The sequence below is a fragment of the Centroberyx gerrardi genome, chromosome 14, assembly GCF_048128805.1.
Source record: "Centroberyx gerrardi isolate f3 chromosome 14, fCenGer3.hap1.cur.20231027, whole genome shotgun sequence".
In the NCBI taxonomy this organism is placed as follows: Eukaryota; Metazoa; Chordata; class Actinopteri; order Beryciformes; family Berycidae; genus Centroberyx; species Centroberyx gerrardi.
Genome location: NC_136010.1, coordinates 7,040,650 through 7,062,164, shown reverse-complemented (window position 1 = coordinate 7,062,164; position 21,515 = coordinate 7,040,650). Strand labels below are relative to the sequence as shown.

At 40.3% G+C, this 21,515-nt stretch overlaps 2 protein-coding genes and 1 pseudogene across 3 annotated transcripts; 2 read left to right on the top strand and 1 right to left on the bottom strand.

Moving 5' to 3' along the window:
* Positions 1 to 2,054: 2,054 nt before the first annotated feature.
* Positions 2,055 to 4,439, top strand: LOC139930474 (vesicular inhibitory amino acid transporter-like). The gene is made up of 2 exons (XM_071923680.2): positions 2,055 to 2,435; positions 3,252 to 4,439. Exons 1-2 carry the CDS (start codon positions 2,055 to 2,057, stop codon positions 4,437 to 4,439), a joined length of 1,569 nt encoding a protein of 522 aa, XP_071779781.1.
* A 1,819-nt stretch (positions 4,440 to 6,258) lies between these two features.
* bpifcl (BPI fold containing family C, like) lies at positions 6,259 to 21,106 on the top strand. 2 transcript variants are annotated; one of them, XM_071923628.2, is made up of 15 exons: positions 6,259 to 6,402; positions 6,601 to 6,713; positions 7,177 to 7,291; positions 7,739 to 7,870; positions 9,275 to 9,430; positions 9,546 to 9,609; positions 9,764 to 9,824; positions 9,908 to 9,999; positions 10,377 to 10,553; positions 10,765 to 10,824; positions 17,298 to 17,465; positions 18,255 to 18,322; positions 18,901 to 19,007; positions 19,559 to 19,635; positions 20,419 to 21,106. In XM_071923628.2, exons 2-15 carry the CDS (start codon positions 6,614 to 6,616, stop codon positions 20,476 to 20,478), a joined length of 1,437 nt encoding a protein of 478 aa, XP_071779729.2. In that variant the 5' UTR covers positions 6,259 to 6,402; positions 6,601 to 6,613; the 3' UTR covers positions 20,479 to 21,106. The 2 variants fall into 2 exon arrangements, with proteins under 2 accessions (XP_071779729.2, XP_071779730.2); XM_071923629.2 differs by having other exon boundaries at positions 6,273 to 6,402; positions 6,574 to 6,713.
* On the bottom strand, positions 13,040 to 14,679 carry LOC144542286 (GTPase IMAP family member 4-like; annotated as a pseudogene).
* Positions 21,107 to 21,515: the final 409 nt, after the last annotated feature.

Here is a 21,515-nt window from a genome sequence, read left to right as displayed (position 1 = left end):
TGCTTTGATCCCCCGGTTGCCAACCCCACGGTACATTTCTGCAAGCAGGCTGCAAAAAAAATTTGATGACAGTTTTTGCTCAGTGTCGAGGCTGTCACCGCAGATTATGAAGCCAGAGACGAGGTGCTTCGTTTTCCCGAGGATTAGCTGAGATGGAGGAGGGAAAAAAACACTCTTCCCCCGAGATCTTTTATTCCCTCTGTGCAGCTCTGCCGCGCCTCAGTGTGAATGTTAGGTGTGTTAAGGCAATGGACTGATAAAATGATGTGACGGTGTGTACAGTGTGGGGAATGTTTTTTTTTCTGTGACAAACGGTGTGTAAGAGAGAGAGATTTAACTAGTCCTTAGTCTGATAGATGGAGAAACTAGACAGCAGGAGTTAAGGCGCTGTCCATGGTGCTGCTGGCTCTGCAGCAGGCCAGCTACAGGAAAGCATTTCAATTCCTCATATGAATAACGAGTTGCATTCCTCCACAGCCAGATAAACACGTGCTTATCTGTAATTAAGCAGCTAAATGAACAGGAAACTCAACATCTGCAGCCATATGCCAAATGTAAAGTCAGGCTATAGGCTATCGCTCAAATTGAGGCAGTCAGTGGTAATTTAGATTTTGGATATTTTTCAATATGTGGGGTGTGGAGTAGGCCTATTATATAGAAATTAATATTTTCTGCTTAATATGATTATTAATTATCAGAAATTGTACATGTTTGGGTTTTTTTTAGATTCCATTATTTTTTTTATTATTGCCTAATGAAAAGGGGAGAGAACACCCATTTAGGATTTTTTTATGGCAAAGATATCATTGGATGATAGATTGTAATATTATTTCTATTACTATTGCGTATAAATCTAAAATACTAACCTATGTAATTCTTATAAAATTACTTGGGGATAGAGCATGCGCCTATTGTCTTTACATTATATTTTGATTAAAAGAAAAAAACAAAAACATATGAACAGTGTGTGTGAGCGCGCGCCTGTGAGTACGAGAGCGTGCAGTCTTAAAGTAGGTTATAGCCTGCGTGCTTCATTTCACAAATTTAGGATTGATTTCACGCATTACAATAAAGGCGAAGAGGTCAGGTGGAATAATTGAAATATTTCATAACGAAAAAAATATATTTATCTCACTTACATAGGCTATAGGCTAAACTTAGGTTTATTCAACAGCCTTCATACTGCATTAATTTAATTTGTCGTATTCAGGATAAAGTAGGCTATATAGCCTATCTCATCCAAATATGAATTAAAAAATATGTTTACAAAATAAAATAAAAGCCTATGTGATATTGATTGAACATGCAGTAACCAGCGGGCAGCGGTGTGTGTTGATGGCAGTGCCTGACAGACTGCAGCACGAGCCTTCATTCATTCATAATGTCAGGGGAAATACTGCTATCGTTTTCTGAATTGACCATTTTATCCTTGATCACTCTACCGATGAAAATAGAGTTGAAGAGGGTCAGCCCTCCCTCTCTCTCTCTCTCTCTCTCTCTCTCTCTCTCTCTCTCTCATGCCATCCATGGGTTGTTCTGCGCGCGAGCCGCTGCACTGGCAGTCTATGCGGACACGTGCACGGTCCCCCAACTCCGTGACGCGCAGATTCCACCGCTCGCGGTTTGCGCCTGTCACCGCACAGTGACATAGCAGGACCACCAACCGTCAACCGCTTGGTGTAGGAGAAATCTACAAAAAAAAAAAAAAATCCTAAAAACTCTCTTTTTCGCGACAGATGAGGAAATATTTTCTTGCTTGTGTTTGGGGGAATTTATTGGTTCAGTCGGATGCCAAGGAGTTTTTTGGGGAGTGATATGGATTATCGAGGCAAGAGGAGCAGCTGAGGGGTTTTAACGGTTTGGATAAAACGGTTAGGCAGCCGTTAGAGGGCTGTGTCGGTAGGTTAGCTAAATTCGCGACGTCGAGGCAACAGGCATGACTTTATAGCGGCAGGAAAAAATCAAAGAAACCACCCTGCATGCATCTGTCACTCTTCTCTTTACTCGGTAATCTCGTTTCTCCGTCGAAGAACCTCTTTTAATTCGGAAAAAAGATGGCTCACCTAATCCGACACAAACTGACCAACAAGCTGACCAACGCGGCCCACACGGTGTCCAACAAATCTCAGGCCAAGGTCAGCGGGGTGTTCGCCCGTCTGGGCTTCCAGGCCGCGACGGACGAAGAGGGTTTGGGTTTTGCTGAGTGCGATGACTTGGATTATGACTACAGGCAAGGGATGCAAATGGACGTCCTTCAGGGAGACGAGGATGGGGGACAAATGGAGGGAGAGGGGGAGATGGAGGGGGACAGCCACTACCAAAGAGACGGCACCGGCCAGAGGCCTCCCGCCATCAAAGCGGGAGGCTCGCTGGACGAGGATAAACCAAAAATCACCTCTTGGGAAGCAGGCTGGAACGTTACCAATGCCATTCAGGTACACTGGAATTTTTGGGGGAAATATATTAATATTGCATGTGCGATTACACAATTACACCATGCTGCATTTGAGGCCTAGGCTGCACACAAATGGACCAGAAGTCACCTTGAAATATTTTATTTCATTGTCAAGATAATTCATATGCAAGGAGAAAGGAGTATAGCTCTGCCGAATGCGTCTAATGTCACATAATCTTAGATTAGAATAAAGAACGAACGAATAAAATGTTTTTGTCTATAAATTTATTCAAAACGTTTTATTTTTATACATGCTGCAACTGAACGTTTTTATCCACGTCTTGATAGTGAATTCATTGCAGCTTAAAGGCCTTTAGATTTATTTATTCAAATCTTTTTATCAGTGGAGAACAGTTCCCACTCTCCTCTCCGCATGCAGGCCCTGTATGCCTTTGATAGCCCCGAGGCTGAAAGGCATGCTTGTGCTTATCAACCATACCATCAAATTTAACAGGGATTTTAGCAAATAAATTCAAAAATCGTGTTTTAACTTGTCTTTTTGATACCTTAATTCGATTCAGCCTATAAGCAAACGAAAAATAATCTTTGCAAGGGCGAGGCTTAGGAGAAAATAATTATTTCGGTGATGCTGATGTCGGAAAAGAAAACAACTGTATAATGAATCTTACATTTTTGCATGATTTTATTCTGCAAAACTAATGATTTTATTGTCATTAGCCTGTTATTATGCAACTTCGGCTGTGTGATTCACTCCTTGCATGCCTGTGCTGGCTCGGCCTGTCACTGCGATGTGGGCCTCGTCCATTACCACTCAACTGCGCCTCTCTGTCCGCAGGGCATGTTCGTCCTTGGCTTGCCGTACGCCATCCTGCACGGCGGCTACCTCGGCCTCTTCCTCATCATCTTCGCAGCGGTGGTGTGCTGCTACACCGGAAAAATTCTCATCGCGTGTCTTTACGAGGAGAACGAGGACGGCATACTGGTGCGCGTGAGGGACTCCTACGTGGACATCGCCAACGCCTGCTGCGCGCCCCGCTTCCCGTCGCTCGGCGGACACATTGTGAACGTGGCTCAGATTATCGAGCTGGTGATGACCTGTATTCTTTACGTGGTGGTCAGCGGCAACCTGATGTACAACAGTTTCCCGGGGTTTCCCGTCTCCCAGAAGGCCTGGTCGGTGGTGGCCACGGCCGCGCTCCTGCCGTGCGCGTTCCTGAAGAACCTCAAGGCCGTGTCCAAGTTCAGCTTGCTCTGCACGCTGGCGCACTTCATCATCAACATACTCGTGGTAGCCTACTGCCTCTCCAGGGCTCGTGACTGGGCCTGGGAGAAGGTCAAGTTCTACATCGACGTCAAGAAATTCCCCATTTCGATTGGCATCATCGTGTTCAGCTACACCTCCCAGATCTTCCTGCCCTCCCTGGAGGGGAACATGCAGAAGCCCAGTGAGTTCCACTGCATGATGGACTGGACTCACATTGCAGCCTGCGTCCTCAAGGGCCTGTTCGCCCTGGTGGCCTACCTCACGTGGGCAGACGCCACCAAAGAGGTCATCACGGATAACCTGCCGTCGACCATCCGAGCTGTGGTGAACCTCTTCCTGGTCGCCAAGGCGCTGCTGTCCTACCCGCTGCCGTTCTTCGCAGCCGTTGAAGTTCTGGAGAAATCATTGTTCCAGGATGGCGGGAGAGCCATCTTCCCTGACTGCTACGGCCCCGGTGGACGGTTAAAATCGTGGGGTCTGGGCCTTCGTGTCGCCCTGGTGGTCTTCACTTTGCTCATGGCCATCTTTGTCCCCCACTTCGCCCTCCTGATGGGTTTAACTGGGAGTCTTACCGGCGCTGGTTTGTGCTTCCTCCTGCCAAGCCTCTTCCACCTGAAGCTCCAGTGGAGGAACCTCCTATGGCACCATGTGTTCTTCGACGTCGCCATTTTCGTTATTGGGGGCATATGCGCCATATCCGGCTTCATTCACTCGATTGAAGGGCTCGTAGAGGCATTCAGGTACAATATCCACGACTGAGAGCTTGACAGATAACCTTAGTATTGAATGGTGATGTCCTGAAATGCCACTCTCACATGGGGTGTGATGACGCAGACCACTGCGCATATCAAAACATCATGTTGACCACTTGACATACAAGCTCATGAGAAGGATTACCTGTGTTAAATGTATATCTTTTTATTTTGCCTTCGTGATAATGTGCAATAATAAACTCTACAATCATAGTGTACAGTAGTCTACTCATTCCAGGAAACATGTTTTATTAATTGGACATGAGCGGAACACAACCTCCTCATGAGGGGAATCATTAAATACGCGGGCATTAACAGGCCGGTCCAGGTCTCAGTCATCATGCAATGTCATCACAGTTCCTGTGAAAATGTCCGCCATGGGTCTAACTGTGAGTGTGTACGTGTTTATATCTGGGGAATGAAACATGTGGAAAATAATGGAGTGAATATTTCATTATTGGTTTTTGAGCTGCTAGATATATCATTAATCCCACTCCAGAGAAAATATAAGACCAAGGCATTCATCAGATCAGATGGTGCTCTATGGATTATCAACCATGAATAACTTATGTGTAGTTGTTTAAACAGAAAATTTCAATTTGTTTTTATTTTTTGTTTTTTTCAATTGTATGCCTTTAGTAGTCCTCCTTGGCATATTTGTTTTCTTGGTGTTTCAAGTGTCATTCTGGATGAAGTGAATTCAAAGTGCAAGCAAGTGGGTCCTAAATGTGTTCTATGAAAACTGTTTGTCTGATAATATTCTATTCCTGTTGAACTTGTTTATTGTGCTTTAATGGAACTAATCATGGTGTGTGAGAAAAAGAGTATTTGTTGAATTAAGAGGTAAATAAATCAAATATTTTATGGCTGGTGATTCTCATGAGTCTTTGCCCAATGAAATGTGATGACTGAGAAGTCTTGCTCATTTGTCTTTCATTTTCATTTTTACTCACATCATTGTTTTTGGAATGGGGAAACCTTTTGTACACTGTGTTTGTTGCTACTACCTGTGAAGTTAGTCATGCAGCAACATTTCCCCTTCAAATTCTTTCTTGATATGACACAGAGGCGTCGAAAACAACATTTGTGAAACCACTATTCAAATAAATACTAATGAATTTAACCAACATGGCAGCTCCATGCCAGTTCAGCAGTGAACATAGAGACAACATGATGCAGATTACACTTAAATTACAGACTTTCTGTAAACTGAAGTTCCTGATTGTAGTTTGCCTAAAATATTACAGAATGTATTTCAGTTGATTTTAAAAAAGACACACACCCCAGCAATTGAGATAATTTTCACTTCCACTTGTACAGGCTGGTCGGCCATGATAGGTTTTGCTTCTTAGAAAGAGGATGTTGTTTAAATGCCTTTTTGTGCAGATGGAAATGAAAATGAAACTTCACCATCAAAAACACTGCAGAGGGCTGTACTTACATTCAGTAGCCTACAACAATGTATGGTTATTTAACACAAGAGCCTCAAACATATTGATTTTTATTTATATATATAAAATATGATGTGATTTTGTTTACACATAAAAGCTCTTAAACAAGAAATGGCATGTGGATAGTTTGTTGCCAAACGCTGGGTAAGTTAGGTGAACAATGTGCTTCAGGTGTCGCCACCCGGCTACCTACTTTCCTACTGGAGAACCGGCTTATCTTGACAGTTATTTGTCAATCACTTCAATCGCCCATGAAGAAGAGCCAACAGCGGTTAACAGACAAAGTAGACTCAGAGCATTGTTTTCTGTTCTTAACACACACACACCCAGACACACACACACACACACACACACACACAGAAACATACCAATCTCTCAGGCACTACTGTTTGATGCTTGTGAGTTTCACTTCTCAATGAGACAGGAAGCCAAACCCATATAAATCATTGCCAGAAGAGCAGTCTGCTCTCACACCAGGGACTCACAACGAACAAACTACAAGACCTGACTGTCAACTTGGTAAATAGACTTCATCCTATCTCAGATATACTAAATAATGTTACTGAAGAGGCTTATTAAACAAATCACTAAAATCACTTTTTCATACTAAAATCTAAATGAAAAAGCCTCAGTAGTTTAGTTCAGTGATTATAGCTGCATTCATGCTGAAATGTACTGAATATAAAACAGATGTGAAAGCAGTTGCTTCCACCACAGGAAACCCTGCAGAATGCTTCCATCCCTGGTAATAGTGCTCATCCTCACCACCTTTACTTGTGGAGAAAACCCTGCAATACAAGTCATGTTGACCAACAAAGGACTTCAGTACGGTAAGGCAATATGAAATTCTATAAGATTCAAGTGTGGTCAAATGTAAGTCCAGTAATAATTACCTTGTGGGATGTTAGATTGCTTTGGAGCAGAATACGTTTATTAAAACCAAAGATACCAAACATGTAATGCTTAATTACATGGAAATGTGTATAGAATTATGCACAAGACATCTAGTTTTTTTCCATTTGATTTAATGGTGCAGGCATTAAAAAGGCATCTTGGGTTTTAATATTTCACTCAATATAAATGTGATATAGCTTCAATGAAGCGTTGGAGCAAGCAGATACAGAAAATGTATGTGACATTGTCATAAAATGGTTTGAAGCTACTTAAAGGGACATTTAAGGGGGAAATGGGGGTTCAAGGGGTGTGTCTCTTTGTAGCATACATAACAAATTCTGAATGCAGAGCCGAACCAGAAAGACATCATTCATTCTCTCCGTGTGCTGTGAATCCCAGGGAAGCATTTAGGTACAGGATGGATTCAAGACAAGTTGAGGAATATAACACTCCCTGACATCAGCGGTGGAATCCACATCAGCATCTTCGGCACCATACACTACACATTTACTGGGTAGGATTACACTTACTGTAATCACTAGAGAGACACTCTTAGATCTATAGGTTTGATTTGAGCATCTAAACTACAACTTTTCAAGTTCCTATTCCAGTTTAAGCTCAAGTTTTACCTGCCCTTTATCAGAGTATACACTGCTTGGGTGTCATATGGCGAAGTAAAGAGTACCTTTCAAGCTCAGGTCCTGATAGTTTCATTGATTCCTGCTCTTTTAGACTTTATCTGTGCCAGTGTTTTGGGCTACCAAAGAACTAGAAGGAAGTAATTTGTATAACCTATCCCTATGTTTAACTTCAAGGTGAAGGATCCTAATGCTAGGCTACTTACATTCAGTAGTTGATATAGTCTGAAAACCATGAGCATAATAGATTGCCTAGTCAATAGACGTATTGAGAGTGCTTACATGTATCTGCACCTGTCTTTGCTCTCCCCAATGCTTTCTAGCGTCACCATAGTTCAGTGTGATCTCCCAGAGCCGTCTGTTCAGTTCTATACGAACGTCACAGGATTCAAGACTTCTGTCTCAGGCCTTAGCATTGCATTAACCGGCGAGTGGAGGACACACTATGGGATTATGTGAGTTCAAAAAATTATCTGAAATTCTGCCCTAAATGTGAACTCCTTGTTCCTGAAACTAGTGTCAAATCAGCTTTTTCCATTTTGGCTGAAGACGAATCTTCATGGCATCTGGAGGTGATCTGACTGTCTTTTAATTAGACTGTATGAATATTATGGATTGTGCTACTACTGTATGATATTAGAACTTATTGGCTGTACTTAGAATAAACCTAAAGCCTGCACATGATGGTGGTGTGATGGTGACTTTGACCTAACAGAGATACACACATTGGCTGGAAGTGTTGAAAATCAAAGGTATGTAAATGGAGTGCCAAGGGTGCAGACAGTACTCTTTTTTACCATGAATAAATGTGCACCATTCGATAACATGTGCTCAAAAAGGAATTAAACATTATGAGGAAGTGACATTCAGGGGCCACAAGGGCATTTGTGTTCTCAGCTGATCTAGGGTCTGTTAGATAGGGAAATGGTTCCTAGACGTGTGTCCACATTATAGCTGTAACTCTTCCTGTAGCCTATATACTCTTATCTGGAATTTCAACATTGGCTATGCTGTTGATTTAATAATATTGCACATGTGATATGTTATTTTTGGATATATGCACACTATTAGTCTACACTGAAATGATATTATAAGGTACCACCCATTAAAACTCTAATTTGGGCAACAATTCACAAGGCAGAACTGTGATTTTAATCTATACTTTGCAGGTGATAAATCACATTAGCTTATACATCATATAACTGCTAGGCCTAAGTAAATTTAAATGAATTTTATTGCTGTAAAATGAACTGTGAACTGCAACTTGCCATATAGCCTCCTGAACCAACTGCTTTCAGTTAGGTTAGTTTAGCTAGCTAACATTAGCAAACACTGGACTCAGGTTAATATTTATCCTGGTCATTCAGTTTCTATCTAACTTTATATATTTAATTTTTTTTCACTAATGCTTCAACTCTGATTAGCTAAGTCAACATTTATTGTGTTATAGTTTTGTTTTGTTTTGTTAGGATCCCCATTAGCTGCCAAATGAATGAGAGCTAGAGTTAGTTGATTACACTGAAACTACCTTGACAACCGTAGGAATGTAAACAAGGAAGTGTATCTAGGGATAAGATAAAATAGCCTACTACTTACTGATTGAAATGCTGTTAAGCATTAGATATAATAGTAATACAGCTTGTAAGTAGAGAATGTAAATGCATGGTTTCTAAATATTTAGAAACCTGTAAAGGAGAGGGAAATAAAGCAACCAATTATATTTAATGTTACCTGACTGCTGTAGTAGGCTACTATACATACAGTGTTAGTGTTATTTACAGAAGATATTGCACATATATTGCCAAATTAGATTTCACCAGCCTAATGATATGTGCGTTGATTTGTATTTCTATTTGCAGACATGATGGGGGATCATTCAACCTGGCGATATTTAATGTGGATGTGACCTCTGCAGTTGAGCTTGGGAAGGATGCTGATGGGCGTCTGAACGTCACCAGCGCCAGCTGCACTGCTGAAGTTGGAGACGTGAAGATAGACTTCCATGGTGGGGCCAGGTACGGTAGGAGAGAGAGAGAGAGAGAGAGAGAGAGAGAGAGAGAGAGAGAATTTCTTTCCATAGAAATCACATTGATGTCAACATACAGACCCTGCACTCTCTCTTGTCACTAGTCGGATCTTCCAGCCTTTTGTGAAATATTTCAAGGGGCGTATCAGAGGTCAAATAGAAGACAAAGTGAGTTTTCCTCGTCATGTTTGTCACGTATATCATTGGTCTCAGATCTATCTTTTATGTCCTTCAGATTATGCTCAGATGGAAAATGCTCAGTCTATGTTCAATGGTGAGCACTTCCTGATATCAGCTTGTTTACAGTATGTTTCCTCTCTAGATCTGCCCAACTGTAGAGCAGTATATTGGAGAATTCGAGCACCACCTACAGGCCACGAACGGTATTGCAGCAGTCAATAGACCATATAAAACAAACTCAGTCTACAGATTTCTCTTCTATTCTTAATTCTGTTATATTCTCCAGTTTCTTTCCAGGTGAATCAGGCTCTGGCTGTGGACGTCCCTCTCACCAACTTACCTTTCGTGGCCGCTTCAAGTCTGAGTCTGGGCCTTAAGGTGAAAATGCATTTTCTTCACACAGATTTCTGGAGCTGCTTTGACTCTAGGGTGTCAGCCCATTTCAGACTTCTTTCCATCTCTGTGCATAAAATTAATAGAAATGCACACAAATATTTGCATCATCTGTCTGCAACATACTCTGTCAATCCATGTGACATACATGGGAATATGTACAGAAAGGATAGCTGATGAGAAAACCAAATTCTATTGTGATTCCTAATTTGCCAAACCAGATAGTAAAACAAATTTTGAATGAAGGGTCCTGCCAGAACCAGCAAATAGGAATAACAACAACAAACAGAAGTTTCAGGGTTCTGTGATTGATTGCACTCGGACTTGATTGTGATTGATAATTTGTAACTGTTCCATTAAAGGGAGAGTTCTACAGTATCAAAAGTCATGCGGACCCTCCCTTTAAGGCCCAGCCTTTCACACTGCCTGAGCAGCCAGGCTACATGCTGTCACTGGGCCTGTCTGAATTCACAGCGAACTCTGCCTCCTACGGATACTTCTCCGCTGGACTGCTTCAGGCCCTCATCAACGACAGCATGGTAAGTGTGGCTGAAAGGACAGAGGTAGAGAAAGACAGAAAGAAAGCAAGAAAAAAGAACATTCAAGTGTGGTTTGATTAAGGTCTTTGACAGCCTTTTCATCAGAAAAATCCATCTATCCATTCCTTCAGTCTAGGCATCAATCCATTTCTCCCAACACACTGCATGTATCTGTGTGAAAGAAATGTAATTTTGTTTTCATTCATGTCAGATACCGCCCAGCTCTCCTGTCCACCTCAACACCACCTCAATGGGACCTTTCATTCCTCAGGTAAGACCTTCTCTATCTTTTTTAGGTTCAGACTTGGAAAACATTTGACTCGTCTCATTACATGGGGCAGAAACTCAGACTCAGACATCAGCTCTTCAAACTAAAAACAGAATTGAATCTTAGGGTCCAGGTATTCTCCCCAGGAAAAACATTTTGGAAAACTGCATTTAAAATCTAGTTTTTGGTTGATTTTCAACAATTAACTTGATAACAGCTTAAAGTTCAACTTTTAGTTATGTAAGTAAACACTGAAATTACTTGGGGTGGGGGGGGGGGGGGGGGGGGGGGGGCAAGGAGAACTCCTCCCCCAAGTATGAAGCTCACATGTTCACCCAATGCATGCTGGAGATTAAGTGGGTAAAGAAAATGCTTATTCTACTGCTGCACTCAGTGTCAGACGCTCTAGACAGCAGAAATGTGAAACATTACCTGGGCTGGGCTTGCTCACTCCAGACCCCACCCACATGGTGTGAAAGTATCCCTTTCAACCCTTATAAAAGTCCCAAATTCAAAATAGTTCATTATTATCTCTCGCTCTTGTTGGCTTTCATTTCGACTTATAATACAATCCTTTGGAAATGTTTTTTTCAAACTGAAATGGGCAGTTGGAAACCCAGAGAGAAAAGGGCAAAGGAAAACTGACTCCTCTGAACTGGATCACAGTCTTGCCATGATCGTTACATTTCACACACAAACACAGCAGGTATTTTTCCACATTTTTTTTTTTATCACTATACAAAATTAAAGAAAAAAGAAAACTGCAAAACAAGAATATATAAATCCGGAGAATTCTCAGTGCAGTAGAATACCAATGTGATTTATGTATTATGCTCCATCAAGCATATAACAAAAAAAAATGATCTCTTCAACTCATATTTATTAAACGTGGCTTCCATAATCAATAAAAGAAGTTACCTTTAATGCAAATTCAACAAATGCAATACAACATAGATGAGAAATGTAGAGCATATCTAGGAAGCTAAACTTAACAATTAAAATGTACAATCTCCAAAAGGAGAGCGACAGCAAGGTCCAAGGATCAGACTGACAAAAAAACATTTCACTCTGAAATGACCATTTTCAGTCCTTATGTTAAATGTTATGTTAAATAAACACAGCAAATACAGAATAGAGAGAATGTGAGAATAGTGAAACATGAAAGAGGTAACCAAGTTCAACGTCCACCCCAACAAGCACAATATCATATTACGGGATGGTAAAGAAAAAATCATATTTAAAACAGCTTTTGGTTTTGAACTGATATCAGAAACATATTTTGGTTCCGATTTCTAAACCAATACAGAAAACACCTGAAAACACCCACCTATGGACATCATCTCACTTTCTTTTTGGCACCATATTTACACAGGATTTCAACATTGGTGCATTACAATTTTCTGTACTATATGCTTTTTCATCCCCAGTTCTTGTGTTATAGAGTAGGTGTGCTTTACACACAACTGACATGTAAAATCAATGAGCAGCTTGAACAAGTTAAATTTCATACCACTCTTATCTCTATCATATCTCTCACTGAATCCTGGCAATGTCTGGACAAACTGTGACCACAAAAAGCAGACCAACTACTAGAAAAACATATTTTACTACAAAGGTGAATCCGGAAGATCCTGTATTGTCTACCTCTTTTTTTACATCTACAGCATAGATTTCTGCACAAATCCTTCTTTTCACTTCCCTTTTTGAGGCCATGTTTGCCAGTTCAACTGCATTATTTGCTCATTCTCTTGCGTTTTCTGCTTGTTTCTCTGCATAAATGACTCTCTCCCTCCTCTCTTTCAGCTGTCCAAAGGCCTCGTTTGCCCACTTTTCCGCATCCTCCGCCTGTTTTCTTGCATCTTCTGCTTCCTGTTTCATGCGCGTTATTTTCTCCCATCTCCCTTCCAGCTGTGTGAAAGCATCATTTGCCCTTTTATCTGTGATCTCTGCCCATCTTTTTGCATTCTCTGCTTGTTCTTCTGCATGAATTCTTTTTTCCAGTTCCTCATTAAACTGTTCATGAACCTCATTTGCCTGTTTGATTGCTCTGTTTGCTTGTTTTCTTGCATCCTCTGCTTGTTTTTCTGCATCAATTATTTTTTGTTGTTCCTCTTGTAGCAGTTGAGAAGCCTGATTTACCTGTCTATGTGCATCATCTGCCTGTTTTCTTGCATCCTCTGCTTGTTTTTCTGCATTATTTTTTTCTCCTGTTCCTCCTTTAGCTGTTGAGAAGCCTGATTTTCCTATGTGCATCATCTGCCTGATCTATTGTATCCTCTGCCTGATCTATTGTATCCTCTGCTTGTGTTTGTGTACAAAGCCTTTTTTCACTTTCCTCTTTCTGCTCTTTTTTACCTTCTTCCCTCTCCTTTTCTTCCACAGTTATTACTGTCTTCTCTTGAATCTTTCTTGTGTAAGTGTGGCCCCAAGTCTTGTGGCATAGTGCAACAATTTTCTTGAGTAGCAGGTTGACTTGTTCATTGTTTCTGTGCTCATTGTCAATCGCATGATATCCACCGCCACAGCTGGAGATGAGTCTCTGGAGGTCTGGGCTGCTGCTCAAAAAGGTCTCGACCGGTTTCCCCTTCAGTTGATCTAAATGAGTGAACACTACAATTGTGAAGCTTGGAGCTCTCTTTCCAAAACTATTCTGGATCCACTGGACAGCGTTCCTCTCCTCCTCTGTGAATCTCTCCCCAGTCGAATCACCAGCAGCAGAATATGTGGCTCCAAGACATCAACACAGTCTGTTACTTTGCTTCTCATTTCATCCGTGAGCCCCGGGGTGTCGATCAGTGTGATTCCGGTGTCACCAAACACACCACTTTGTTTCTCACAGTGTGTCGTCACAGATACTGGAGAAGAATCCACTTTGAAGGCCTTTCGCCCCAGAATGGAGTTTCCTGTTGGTCCACTGGTAGCTCTGAAAAACAAAAAGTCTCTCTGATCAACCTACATTTATCTAATTTTGTAGTAAAATGTTAAAGCTTAAAATAATGTGAAAAATGCAGTACCTTTTGAAAAAAGATGAAAAAAGATGCTGCTGCTGCCACGACGATCACGACGCCTTTGAGCGGACATGACAAAGTGTTCCAGAGAGTATCTTCACGTCTGTAGATAGAGTCTGAGAGGATGTATGAAAATTAATTCAGTGAACAACTGAAACTGACCAGTGCACTTTGTTTCACTGGTGTGTAGTGGACTGAAGATTGATGACAGACATAACTGCTAACTGCATTTGCTACTCTTTAAAATGAAAATACACTAAAACCTTTTCAGCTGAAAATCATGCATGGGTGCAGAGCCATGGTAGATCCTTACCTGACTTGTGTAGCTCTCAAACAATGCTGTCATTATTTTGTCTGCAGAGAAAGTTGAGAGTGTATCCCAAAATCATATTGTTGAAATAAGTCACTGAGAATGTGTCAAAGATGCTCTTCAAACTGTGGAAACTGCCTGTTGTTGCATGCACATAAGTGAAAAGTATTGGGCTAGTGAAATAAATTGGGTAATTTTGCTGGAATAATGTAATTTTTTGTGTTGAGAACCCCCAATTTCAGGTAATATTAGTATTGGGACAAATTCCTTAAAGCTAATTAAAGTTGTGTTAAGTCAGTATTTGGTCGTATACCCCTTACATGCATTAACTGCTTCAAGTATGCAACGCATTGACATCAGACGCTTGATATTGTCTTTGAGATGCTCTGCCAAGCCTCAACTGCAGCCTCTTTCAGTTGTTTCTTGTTGTGGGATTTTCTGACTGGACTTTCCTCTTTACCAAGTGAAAACACATGCTCAATAGGACGTAAAGTGATGCTGAACTTAGTAGTACATTGGGTTGTGTAGCTCCCTGGACATGATAAAACCCCAAAACCGGCGATTCTCTGTTATCTGTTGGAGACGATTGGAGAATTGTGTTTTTTTTCTCTCTCCATTCACTGCCATTGTATGGTGAAACCGGCCTGAAAATCACACTTCTAGCACATAAACACGAACAAAGTCGATTCTGACAATATATATAAAAAAAACTAGTCATGCTGCTGAATTGTTTTTAAGCGTTTCTTTGTGTTTATTACACCTTTCATTTTGAACAAGTGTAACACTGAAATCCAGTCGGAGGAAACTCATAACTCTTCTGTCTCATCTTTATAATTTGTTACAAAGTCCAGTCTGGCTCTTTTGTTCTTGGTGCTGATGAAAGGTTTGTATCTTACAGTGTAGCTTTGGCATTTCACCTGTCAAAGTCATCTGCGAACAGTGATTTGAGATACTTTCACCCCCAACGCTCTACAGAGATTATCTGCGCTCCATTTGGCTGTTACTTTTAGGATTTTCCTTCACAGATGTAATTATGTTTCTGTCATTAGTGGCTGTTGTCTTCGTTCGTTCGAAGCAAACTCCAAAGGCTAGAATCAAGCTTAGACACAGAAGTTTTATCTGTGCACAATTTATACAACATGAACACCTGTCATCCATTTGTCCCAATACTTATGTTGACATGAAATGGGAGGACTTAACACAACAAATTGTCATTGTTCCAACATGGTTCAACATGAATGCAAAAAATGTCCAATAAAAGCTGGTATTCTGTACTTTTGTCTCACATTGATCTTTTGATCTCAAATACAACTCAGCCAAAAATAAACATATTTACGTCACTGTCGTAATACCTATGCTTCTCACTGTAGCTAGCTAGCCATTTAGCCAGCTAAGCTAACAACTGTCTGTCTACCAGCTGCTGAGTCTGGTTGGCAGAAGTTATGTGGAAAAGTAAAGGTCTCACCAGCGACCAAAATGGAACCATGGGAAATCCTAAATTGTATTTTATCTGGTCAAATCAATATTTTGGCCTTTTTTTTTTTTTTCAAAATCAGTCTCTTCCAAACAATTTTGGAATAACAGAGATGCAAACCTCATCTCACAGCTGTTCTTTTGACTTTCCTAGACCATAATTATCTTGAAAGGTTGTCTGGAATTGTAACTGTGGTCTTTAATGGATAAGTGAAACCAATCTGAGTGAAACATGTAAGTGATCACAGGCTGAGTCAGAGGAGACAGAAAGCGGGCAGCGGTGAACTGTCTACCTACATTAAAGGAATAGTTCACCCAAAAATAAAAATTCTGTCATCATCTACTCTCCCTCATGCCAAATGAAACACAGGTGAAATTTGTTAGTCCATATAACACACAGGGAGGTTGCCAGCACAACTTTGTAGCAGCCTTCTCCAAAACAACTGAAGTCAATGGGGACCAGTTCTCCAAAACAACAGCCAAACAATCACAGTGTGAATAGAAAGACCTATACACCATTATTTGTTGCAAATCAATCAACTGTAGTTAAGATTTGCACTAAATTATGGTGTAAATATACTGCAGGTCTTTTTGGAACTCTGAAGAACTGGTCCCCACTGACTTCAGTTGTTTTGGAGAAGGCTGCTATGGAGTTGTGCTGCAGCCTCCCTGTGTGTTATATGGACAAACTTCACCTGTGTTTCAACTGGCATGAGGGTGAGTAGATGATGACAGAATTTTCATTTTTGGGTGAACTATTCCTTTAAGCAGTAGTGATTTTTAACTTTTGATTTGGGTTTGAGTCTGTAGTCAGTCGCCGCCCTGCAGTCCAACCCAAACTTGGCTACAACATGAAATTTACAGCTTCTTTTTAATGACGCGCTTGCTAATAATGCACAGCTTATCATATCTACAGCAAGCATGATACGGTTTTCGAAAGATTCATACCTGAAAAGGGGGAAGGACTGTGTTTCACCGACACACAGAGTTTGTTTTCCAGTCGCCAGTGTTAAATTTAGAAACTTGGCTGCTTTCCCTACATAGAACTCCATAAGGCATTACTAATCGATCTGAACAGGGCTGAAACCTGAAACAGCCATAAATGAAGTACACAGATAACCATCTGATTAATTCACCAAGGCAATTATTACCTACACATCCTGTAAACCATAATGCTTTTCGACGCAGAAAACGATAGTGGGCATAAACCCCTGTACTGCTGGACACAATTCTATCTACCACAAGCAGACTTATTCATTAGGCTATAAGCTATCTTAGCTAAGAAATGACGATATATTCACAAAGCACCTGTATACTTAAACCCGGTAACTACCTGCTCAACAGATGACAAAACATGGGATTGGAATTTTGCATTATTAGAAGTATTTGAGAATCTATGAATACACCATTATGTATTCACATTGATGTTCTTATAATAGGCTATTCCAAATTTGGGAACCAACCAACTTACTAAAACTAATTAATTTACTGAAACAACTTTCTGAGGGGTTTCTGTTTAGTCGGGTAAGGCTCTACGGTCCATCTTATAACCTTTGTCAGATGCCTTCCCCTCTCTCTTGCCCCCAGTTTTGCTATCCATCTTCACTGTATACTGTCTATAAACACATGCTCTGAATGTCATAAATCATATGGACAAAAGCTCACTATCAAATGTTCCTCTGCAGCTTCCCAAGCTGTTCCCAGATCTGCTGATGAAACTGCAGGTTTATGCCAGGGAGGCTCCGGTGTTCTCCTTCCAGCCTGGTGCTGTTAAACTGGGCTTCCTGGGCGCCGTCAAGGCCTTCGCCGTCCAGCCCAACACTACTCTGACCCCGCTGTTCAAACTTAATGCTGTGAGTACCTGTGTTTTCTGGGTAAAAGCCCACCGTGAAGCAGGGTTGGGGCCATTCATGAATTGAACTGAGAATGCATGATAAATTCCACTTCAATTCCTGGAGCTGGAGTGTGAATGTGAATGTGACCCAGCTGTAAGGAAACAGAACTGGAATTGAATTGGAATGGAAGCAAACAGAATTGAATTCCATGAAATTCCACTTATAAGAGAGTTTGTCTTGACTTGCTAAACATTTTAAATCAAACATTATGAATCAAATAAAAGACAGTTAAACAAATCAAATACATTCAATCATAATGTATGTATTACGATTACATGTTATGCATCAAATACCACCTGAAAGGAACATTTAACATTTTATGATATTCAGTATTGATAATATATAACACTATGTGTAATCTCAGATATGTGGTAAGAAAAAAACAAAAGAACATGGAATTTCACAGAATTTCATTGAATTAAATTCAATTTACTGAAATTCCAATTCAATTCCAATTCATATTCATTCATGAATTGACCCCCAACCCTGTGTTGTTTTTAAAACTCTGTTTAACTAAGCAAGTTGTCCACAACAGCAGCTGGAGTTTGAGAGTATTTGTAGGAGGAAGGAGATTTATATAAATGTATATAAATACATTCACACCACGCAGCTGTCCAGTACAGTCCAGTGCAACAACACTGAGTAGCTCTGCTGTAATGGTTCATGTGATCATACAGAGAGGACAGCAGACTGTGGACTACAGTCTGCAGTGGATCAAACAGTGCAAGTCTCTCTTCCCTCTTACAGGACTCTGCATTCAGTGGGAAGATGTGGGTTGACGGTGGACGACTCAAGGGCTCCGTGGCAATGGACAAGTGAGCATCATCCGGTTTTTTGTTTTGTCACTTATGTTTTTATTGGGAATTGTATCGTACAAAAGTTAACAATGAACATTGAACAGCGTGGGGTAGGCCTCTAAATTTCATAGACATCTAGTGCACTGTTCTACATTTCAACCATTTTTTAATTCATATCAAGAGTTGGCAGAGTCCTCTTTGTTTGCGATGTAGATAGTTCATTTGTCCCATTTTATATGGAATACATCCTCCTTAGTCCTTAGGATAAATGTACATTTTTCCCAAAGCAAATATTTCCCCTACAATCTCCATCCATTGTTCAAGACCAGGGGCTTCAGCTTTGTATCAGTTTCCCCTGATTGCTTTTTAAAAAAAATCTTACAAAGGTACCAGTCACATTTTAATAACACATCCTCTGATACTGCACCAAGGTTTAGTACCTTACAATCATTGGGGATTTCGTATCCTAAGATCTCTTTCAAAGCTTGGCATATCTTAAGCCAGCATTATCAGGTTTTCGGTCCAATTCAAATGAACTAAGCTTGAGTTCACGAGGTCAAAGTCAAAGTAATGGTACTGCTTTCCCTCAAACACAGTTTCACCTTGACACTGGCAGCGAGTGAAGTGGGAACGTTTCAGACCGCTGCTTTGGAAAACCTTGTGAAGACGGGGATAAAGATGGGAGTCTTGTCAAAACTGAACGGTGAGTCTTAGTTATGTTGTCTGTCTGGTTCGTTCATGTGAAGTTTTCGCTTCACATGAACCGGTTTCTACTTCAGTCAGAAGAGCAGAGTCACCATCTTTCTGTCACAGGCTGAAAACTCATCTTGTCAATCAGTACCTCTCTATTTAATGATTGCTCTAAAATAAATCCCTTTTATCTCCTTAGCTCTTATTCCATTTGTTTTCTTGGCACTTTGCTCTTACATGATCATTCTATAGTATATATAATATTTGGACTCCTTACTATTGGTGATGTAGGAATTTTAGTTTATTTTACTGCTGCACTCACCGGAAGTTGCTCTGGATAAGAGCTGAATATCTGAAATTTAAAATGTTTCCTGTTTTACCGAAATACAAACCTGCCCAGTATCCTCATCGTTCTAACTAGCAGCAGACAAAATATTATTTCCTTCACAATCGAAGCATAATATACTGTACTGAACTAACATACTGTGGATATATAAACAGGATGTATGGTCTCTGTGCTTTGTGTACCCTGTCCTTCACCTGACCTGTACTTGTCTGTTTTAGAAAAATTGGCCGAGGGCTTTGTTTTACCCAGAATGCACTACGCACAGCTGGTCAACTCTGTACTGAAGGTGGAGGAGGTCTGTATCTCTCTTTCTGAGTCTCCCTCCCTCTCTCTCTCTGTCTCTCTTACACACATATGTGATTTTATTGTGCTTGTTTTTTCTAAGCCTACAGTTCTAAAGGAAGGCTCGGCCATTTTGAAATTTTGATTTTGCAACTGTGCACATACTGTATCTATTCCTGTTCAAAGACAACAACAAGAACAGCTCTGTTTTGAATACACACAGAAAATTGTACATTCAGCAGAAAGAATGGAGTATTCAAGACACAACACACACTAATGTTAGGCTTTAGGGGGGGAAATTGCAGTGGTGGAAAGAGTACTAGAATGTCCTACTCAGGTAGAAGTACTGTTACTTTGCTGATATTTTACTTAAGTAGAAGTAAAGGTACTGATGTAAAAATCTACTTAAGTAAAAGTAAAAAGTAGCTCATTTAAAATGCCCTCTGAGTAAAAATTACTGAGTTACTTCTTAGAAAAGATATGATCTTTCTCATGCAATTCTACAAGGAAAAGAGGACAGACTTAAAACTAGATTCTTTTAATTGGAAAAATTGGAAATTACAAACTAAAGTGCCCTAACTAAAGTAGTAGTGAAGCACAATACTTAAGTAAAAACGTACTTAAGTAAAAGTAAAATTACTGACTTACGACCTTACTCAAAAAAAGTACAAGTACACAGAAAAGCTACTCAATTTAAGTAATGTGAGTAAATGTAATTAGTTACTTCCACCCTTGGAAATTTGAATTAACGGTAGGGAATTTTCTGCGGCCTCACTGTCTTCATTATTCCTAACAGGGATTTGTAGCCGTCTGGTCGGACGCGGTGGTTTGGCCGACAGAGAGCGGCTTCAACTGACAGGCACACACTGGACTCTTCTCTCCCACTCTGGTACATCACTCAACATGGATGCTTGCTATTCAACCCAGTTCAGATTCCTATGCAGCAGCGTTTCTTAAGCTTTGGGATTTCTCAAACATTTTTCAATTTGTCAAACATACTAGTGTGTCTCTGTGAGTTTTGGTTGGAAGATGAGGCTCAATCTACCCAGTTTGGGTCCTGGGCTGTAAAAGATTAAGAACCGTTGCTATTAACCGTGTTTGATCAAACCTATATACACCTAATTTACCTAGCTACTGCCTTACATCAAATCAATAGAGTGAGTGGTAAAACCTGCACTGCAACTACATGCTGCTTAACAAGTGAAGATGAGATATATAGATTATTATATATATAGTAATATTACCCTAATAACACACCCTACACCCCAAAATCATCAAGATTTACTGACAGAACCTGGGATATTAAAGTGAAGATACCAAGGAAAGTAAAAGTAGGGCAACTTGTATATACTTCATTATATACTATAACATACTTGTATTAACTTCATTAGTCTGTTAACAGAATTTTCTGCTTTTACAAAAATGTCTTGAATTTCTACTCCATTTTGATGGAAAATAAATGTATATTTTGTTGCACAAGAAAATGTGTATCTTTCAGTTTTACTCTTGTGTGGGAGGTAATATTGCATGAGGACTGAAGTTCACGACTTCTATTGACTTGCAAACACAGAGAAAGAGAGATGAATGAGCCGTTTCACATCATAATTACCTTTTAGCCACCGAGATATATATATTTTTTGTTATTTCATGACCATCTTGATTTTGTTGATGAGGTTTTCACTTCAGAAGCAATTCAATGGTGTTCTAAGTTAAATCAATTATGTTTATCTGACTGTAAGGGTCAGAGTCCTGCTAGAATCAACATTCAGTCATGAGCATTTTATCTGCATTTTTGTGCAGAAACAGAGGAACATATAGTGTCAACACAGTCTAATGAGACGACTGAGGCTATGCCAAATTTAGGAAACACTGTAAAACAAATGTATAGTTTGA